The 7,386-nt window shown below is 41.4% G+C and overlaps 1 protein-coding gene across 1 annotated transcript; it reads right to left on the bottom strand.

Moving 5' to 3' along the window:
• Window positions 1-3,406: 3,406 nt before the first annotated feature.
• Window positions 3,407-4,657, bottom strand: LOC116174673. Its single transcript, XM_031492619.1, has one exon. It carries the CDS (start codon window positions 4,655-4,657, stop codon window positions 3,407-3,409), a length of 1,251 nt encoding a protein of 416 aa, XP_031348479.1.
• Window positions 4,658-7,386: the final 2,729 nt, after the last annotated feature.

The following is a 7,386-nucleotide window of genomic DNA, read 5'->3' as shown; positions in this document are numbered from 1 at the left end:
CATAAAAGCCTCCCAATATCGGCTTTCCTTTCATGTCTTCCAGCAAGTACGTCACCGGATTGGTTATTTGCACTTTTGCAATTTTAAACAGTTCACTGGACCAGTTCGAAGTATATCCCTTGGCGAACACACTCTTGTGCTTACTAATTCGAACTACATCGCCAACATTAAAACGATGTCTCTTGTTGAAGAGCTTGATGTGGCTGTAAGCCTTCAGCTGTGTATCGGCCTTTACTTCGATCGGCTTCATCCCCGTTGTTCGATGTTTACGATTATTATACTCGCTCGTGATTGATTCAATTGCATCAATCCATACATATTTTCCACGTAGACTAAACTGTCGGTATAAATAATTTTTGATCGTCCTAATTGTTCTTTCGGCTATGGCAGCCTTTTTTGTACTGTACGTGGAATAGTGATTAATCTGTTCTCGCGCCATCAGTTTGTCAAATGATTTGTTGTAGAATTCCTTCCCCGCATCGGTCTGTAGATTTTTCGGTCTACGTCTGGTAGTTTTGAAAATAGCCTGTATGGCTTTTGTCACCTCCTCACCCGTTTTAGTCTTCAGTCCTCTCGTCCACAGATATTTTGAGAAACAATCGATAACTACCAGTATGTATTTGTAGCCTTTATTCTGTTTAGCGTAAGGTATAAATTCGGCCAAATCGGCTTGCCAAAGATCATCAAATCCCTTAATGATGGTACGTCTACGTGGGAAGTTTTTTCGTGCTGCTTTATGTAGCTCATTTACCACTTGCTGCATCCTCTATTAGTTTATGTAGGGTTGCTTTGACCGCCTTCAACTCTTCCTCTAGTGCCTCCACGTAATTACGAAGACCGTCTACAGGTACTTTCGCAATCTGCATGTAATACATGAAGTATCCTCTATTTATGGCATCGCCATCGTCTACTGGATCGGCCACATTCATCAAACGATTTCCATTGAGATCCAGTCTTGTTGATAGGTAATGTTGTAAGGTTAGAGCATCATGACGTTCAATAGGATCCTCAACATTACTTAGTCTCTTACGTTCCACATTTATAGTATCGTCGGTAATGGAAAATTTTGTCTTTAGCAATTTTCCAAATTGAGCATGGGTATGAGAACGTCCGAATTTATCCATGATGAATGTAGGCGGGGAAGACGGAAATGGGGTATTTATACTAGTTGACGTAAAAATCGCTGCGTGGGCTTTTGTATGTAACCCTCTTCGTATAGCTCTTCCACAATCGATATTATATCATTTTGTACTCCTGTGTTGCCTGCCATTTTTTCACCCCATAAAACCTCTAGGTCCCTAATCAATTCATGCACGCTATTCCAGTATTTGTATTCGATCGGTCGGTCGAGTTCCTTGAATAGAGTAACACCGCTTCCCGATTTCGCACGCCCCCTATTCGCCGCTTCCTCCTCCTTCAGTAGAGGCTTTATTATCAGCGTATACTTTTTGCTCTTATTGCCACGAATCTGTTCGGTGGGGTCGTAATTGCGCCGTGCGACATGAGTTGCTATTATTATCTGCTTATAGTTACTTCTATCCTGCTTGGATACTAGCGATTCGTCCGGTTCATTCATGATGATAAGTTCGTATAGCCCTGCAGTACCTTTGTACCGGACCCCGTTAATGACCAAATCTTCGTCATCTATCGTCACCTCCGTCTTGCCCATTCGCCACTTATCCGTTTCGACATTATAATGAATTCCAAAGGTGCTGTCAATTGCATTACTCGTATCTCTTATCATGCGCTCAACGTATATACGTGGTAGGTGTTTGTATTGTTCCAAAAAGGCTTGCGAACCTTGCATATCAAGTAATGAAGCAGATGATTCTGATGCAATAGAGGACTCGTCTTCTTCTTCCTCCAGTTGATGCTCTCCTATCACTGTACTCTGTAGAAATGATGGCGGCTGTCTCAATGATGGAGTAGCCGTGGGGTGAAAAGGTCTAACCATAGGACTAATATCAGTTGGCGGATATTTTTGAAAGTAGGGAAGTCTAGCCAGCGGACTGATCTCGGTAAGGGAAGAGGGCCTTCGTCTCATTCGCGAGTAATAAGGTATCGCAGGAGTCGTACGTTGTTGTGGTGACTTTCTTTTTACAGGAGATTGACGTTTTTTAGGGGGTGATGTAAATACTTCGTCCTCTGATGGCTCCTCCTTTTTCGTTTCTATAACCGATGATGGCGGTTCGATTTTCTTTACGATCTGAGCTAGCGGTTGAATTAGCGGTTTATACGTTCGTACAAATTCCACTTCTTTAATAAAACGATCCGCTTTGAGACGATTGTACTTTTGCTGTATCGCTTTACGCGCCTGAACTATTCTTCGTTTCAAGGCCATCTCCTTATTATCCATGATCAACGGAACAGGTAAACCGATATGAAATGAACAGATCAACTGGAACAGGGTCTGTTCCCCAATAAAGCTGTTAAGCTGTTCAGCTGTTAAAGCTGTTCAGCTGTTCGTTAAAGCTGTTCAGCTGTTCGTAAAGCCGTTCAGATGTTCGTTAAAGCTGTTCAGCTGTTCGTAAAGCTGTTCAGATGTTAAAGCTGTTCAGCTGTTAAAACTGTAAGCTGTTAGAGCTGTTAGAGCTGTTAAAGCTGTTAAAGCCGTTACAGTTGAACTGAACAATAAACATGTTTTCACGGTATTATATAGTGATCGAAGCCTTTCCTGAAACGACCGTTTTGCACATCGGCATCCTTATTTATCACCATAAACCCATACGGGTTTCGCCAGCTTTCCGAACACATCTCTCGAAACAGCTGCATGGTTATTATGGGTGCGACGTGATCTTCATAAATATGTCGCAAATTCAAGTCGTCCTGTTCGAATAGGACAATTAAATTAGCATTATCTCTAATCAATTGTTTAGGAATTTTAGAATACGTCTGACCCAAGTAGAAACAATCGATGGCGTTATGCCTGCCCATTGAAAAGTACGCTCTAATGTTATCCTGCTTTTCACAAGCGATATCGTCAAAGATAAAAACTGAATTAGGTTTGGCAGCACTGGGCTCCATAATGTCAGCGTTCTTGCTGAATGTGAAGAAGCCAATGTCCTTCATTGGTTGCAAAATTTCCCCCAAAACCCTGTATTTGTCCTGATTCAGCGATTTGGAATAGACGTACACGTGTTTGAAGCGTAGGCCATTAGGTTCAGTTAGCAGACTGAGCATCGTATTCGTTTTACCACAATTGGACGGCCCACAAATGACGCATCTTACGCTGTTTGGAAGTAATACGCCATGGGTTTTTTTGTGGTCCACATTTGGCGTCATGTCGAGATTTTGAACGAGCAGCTTTTGCTTCTGCATCACTACCTTCATTTTGGGGTCGCGGTTGAAATAAGACTACGAACATTTTTTATCATTACATTTTATTTATACATTAAATAAATACAAATTATAGTTTCTTCACTTCCCCGGTCAGAGGATTGTATTGAATTAGTGCGTCGTGCAGGATCAGACAATAGGCAACCGTTCCCGCCTCGAAGGCCTCCATCGACTCCATTTCCAACTTAACATCTACCGTCGAATGCTTCAGAGATTCGTTTTGCTTTGAACAGTCCAGCACAAAGATGGGGCAACTTTTAAAATACAAATAGTCAAAGAGGGCGTCTTGATGCTCATCTTTCGAGTAATAATCGCGCCGAAAGTTTAAATAGTTTTGATATGCAATGATGTATTTGTTGGCATTAAAATCTAAATGCATCGCTTCGTACGGATAACTTTCCGAGTTGAGATGCAGTTTTAAATTTCGAATATTGATGTTATCGAAATTGGCGGCTCTTGCTTCGTGTGAAAACTTTTTACCGCTTCGTTGAAATGCCACAATTATCCATCGTGGTTTCTCTAGTTGAGTTGAAGTTTTGATTGGCCATATATCCGACTGTGCCTGTTTTAAAGCGGGCAATTCGTACAGTTCCCATTGACGAAATGGCATTGTGATTATAGCATCTTTATTGATGCGTTCGTATAGGCTAATTTTGGCGCTATCGCTAACGGTCACGTGAGGAACTTTCCATTGAATTTTTGTTAATGTTATTGTTGCATCGTCGGCGGTACCGATGTAGCAATTGGCATCGCTTCTAGCACGAATTAATACCAATTCTTGTCGCATGTTTACGATAACCTGTCGATAGTCCTCCATGCATCCGAATATGTGTTTTAGCGGAATGCAAACAGCGAAATGCTTCTCCTTGTTGCTCTTATTGAAATCTACTTGAAGGGATTCATCGGTGGGTGACCACCCCAAATGTTTAAGACCTTTGCTTTCAGTAGACGTATACGATACGTATCCCTTCAGTGAGGATGTAATACCAGGATTCCTGCATACATCCACTTTCTGACCACCCAACTCATAGCGGATTTCTTCGAAAAGGAATGGCGCGAAATTGTTTGTTAGGTTGCATGTCTTTACGATGGCGCCCTCTCCTTCCGGTTGACTCCATTCAATTTTTCCTTCCAAGTACAAAAAACTGTCGTAGGTGGCGCTTATCAGCTCTTGATTTTGAATTAATATTCGTATTTCACTGGAAAGTCCGTAATCCGAAGATCCTCCGTATGGAAGATAGGTGTGAATATCGGATTTAACAATCGTTTCGTCAAAGTGTACGCTTTGAAAGACGTTTAACGAGTCTGCTGCCGCCGCCATTTTGCACTTTCAGGCCAATGGATTCCAAAAAAGATTTTTCTACTAGCGTTAATGTGCTCGGGCTCTGTCTCGATTGAGAATAACTCGATTTCCGGTTATCTCGTTTATTTATAGCGTCGAGGAAGGATGGCAATGGACCTTGATTAATACGTAACCCCATATTCTTTTAACTCTAATCGTACTGTAAACGGTTCACTTTCCCCGAAATCGATCGGTTCACCCTTTTGATTAGTCAAATTTATAGTTATATTGCTAATTCTACTGGTATTTACTTCCAGATATTGAGTATTACTAGGAATTTTATCTAAGCGGTAACCTGGTGGAACGGAAACGTCTATTTCGTAAAGGACCTTAGCGCGATTTCCGTTTCGATAGGATCCCGTAATGAGATTGCACTCTATGTGAATGTTAGTGTGCTTAATGATTTGAATATCTAAAGCAGATGTATGTAGAACGTTCGCTTCCAATATCCTCGATTCAAAACCGAGCATGCGCCCTATGCAGTCTCTTGGAGTGAAATCTATATCAAATTCGCAATTAAGTTCGCACTTGAGCGTATTGTTATTTGCACGTAGACTAAAGCGACTTGTAGGAATGTGAGCTTTTATATACTCGCTTCCACTCGTAAGCACCATGCGGAATTGTTATTATTAATTGTTATTATTGCCTTGGAGTCTATTGAGCTATTTGAATCAGTTTTATAGTAAAACTTATCGTTTCCCTCGTGAATGTTTCTTATGCTGTTACAGCCATAAAACCCCACCATCCCGATAACGTACATTTTCCCCGAAGGAAGTTCAATGGGTGGATAGAAATCGTGACTCGCCGTATTTCCAACGCCCTCTATGCTGAACGTCGTCGACATGATTACCGCTACTGCTCGCTTAGTCAGTGTTCGTGTTATTTATACAGAAATTTTAAGCACAGATGGCCGCAATTCGTTGTACCCAATTGTTGCTCTTGTCCGTAATTATAATAGATTTTACAGTCGCGGAAATACTCGATCACTTCTCGTGGTGGTGGAATATTACCGAAACTATCATAGTACCAAACTCGTCTACTACGTTTTTTGTACGAGACCCAATGAGTGCCACGCCCCCTTTGACTATCTAAATTAATAACCCCGGATTCATTTTTCCATGGCGATATAGGCATATTATCTCGCATAAACACGTCCCTAAAGTATGGTACACACCCTTTTGCGTGCTTACGTAGATCTACATCTGTTAACGGCCGCTTTGGCAATTTTTTGAAGTTTTTTTTTTTTTAAATGCAACGCCAAACTGCCTCCCGATTTGTAAGGTTTCAAATACAGCGCACCGCCACTTTTATTTCCTATAGCGATCGATTCCATCGTGCGATTATGGCGTGAAGTTTCATCTTGCATTTTACGTGCGTCACGAGATGCATTAACTGCTTTAGCAATGCCTGCCGCGCCGCCGGCTAAAGCTCCCACTGCCGATAAACCGGCGAAAAGGGGTATCAAAAATGGTAAAAACCCACCCTGTTTTGGTATGGGAATAACTCTAGGTACGCTTACATTTTTTCTACCACCTAAACTTTTTATGGCCATATTTGCTGCGGTAACAGCTGACTTTATCATATCCGTGGTATTGCCGCTTTTCCTCATTTTCTTAGCAATCGTCCTGCGCAAGTTCAATAAACTACTCTTCTTCTTCTTTTTCTTCACTCCCATCCCCAACTTTCGTTTTACCTTCATGATGGCGCCCACTGTAAGAGCCGCTGCTCGTTCCCCTAACTTGGCGTTAGAAGCTTTTAACCGTTCCCAAGCTTTCCGCTCTAGAACTCGATCTGCTCGATGTCGACCTTCCAAGTCTTGGTTATCCCTATAGCTAATATCGTGCTCTTTGCACTGAGCGTCTAGTGGGTTTATGCCGGGATCACCTCGCTTTAGTCTTTTGTCTAGTTTAGTACCAGGACCGCAGTATTGATATCCGGGAAGATGTAGTTCAACTGGAAGTTTGTTTATGAGAGTATTAACCAAGCCCCTCCCATCCGCACACTTCCGCTTCCGATTCAACATTATTGGCATTATACAATGCGGTGGCATATTTATAGGGAAATCTAGGCACAATGAAAATGCTCAACTGCAGTAACCGTTTATTGAGGAGGTTGATATATATGATACATTAAATAAGTAGGTCTATAGTGTAGTATTTCCATCATGCACACTGTATTGTGAGAATTTACATTATTCTTATAGTTTAGCACATCTTCAATATCGCGATAGATGAAGTCGTCATCGTCCTCCTCATCGTCGTCACCAAACTCCATTTTACGAAAGTGACGGTAGTTAATCACCTGTTCGATAAAATCTTGATAGAAACAGGACAGAGCGTATGATTCCAGTAAATCAAATCGATAGTTGATTATATTTTTCAAATTAAACAATTCTTCAATATCGTTCTTTCCCATCGTGCAATATTGAGAGCTGCTGTTGCCACATTGTATTCTTACACTCTTTAACATTTTTTCAGTAGTCCCTTTCACTGACTCCCAGGTATAGTAGATGGTGATATTACTATTAAGTGTATCCGAACTTTGATCTCGTTCGACATCTTTCTCTTCGTTCACATTCGACCAATCTATCCATCTTTCCATCTCTTGTGATCGGAAAAACTTCATTTCGAGATATGTTTGCCATTTTAAAAGTGTCACCCAATCTTCCCTTTTCATGAGCATAACACTGCCGCATGCGATGCGAAGGA

Source organism: Photinus pyralis, unplaced genomic scaffold (genome assembly GCF_008802855.1).
Source record: "Photinus pyralis isolate 1611_PpyrPB1 unplaced genomic scaffold, Ppyr1.3 Ppyr1.4_LG6, whole genome shotgun sequence".
NCBI lineage: Eukaryota > Metazoa > Arthropoda > Insecta > Coleoptera > Lampyridae > Photinus > Photinus pyralis.
This window is presented reverse-complemented; position numbering and strand designations above follow the sequence as displayed.

What these genes read in the sequence shown, in the direction of transcription:
- LOC116174673 (XM_031492619.1), bottom strand. Translation starts at nt 4,657, where the DNA reads ATGGCGGCGGCAGCAGACTCGTTAAACGTCTTTCAAAGCGTACACTTT.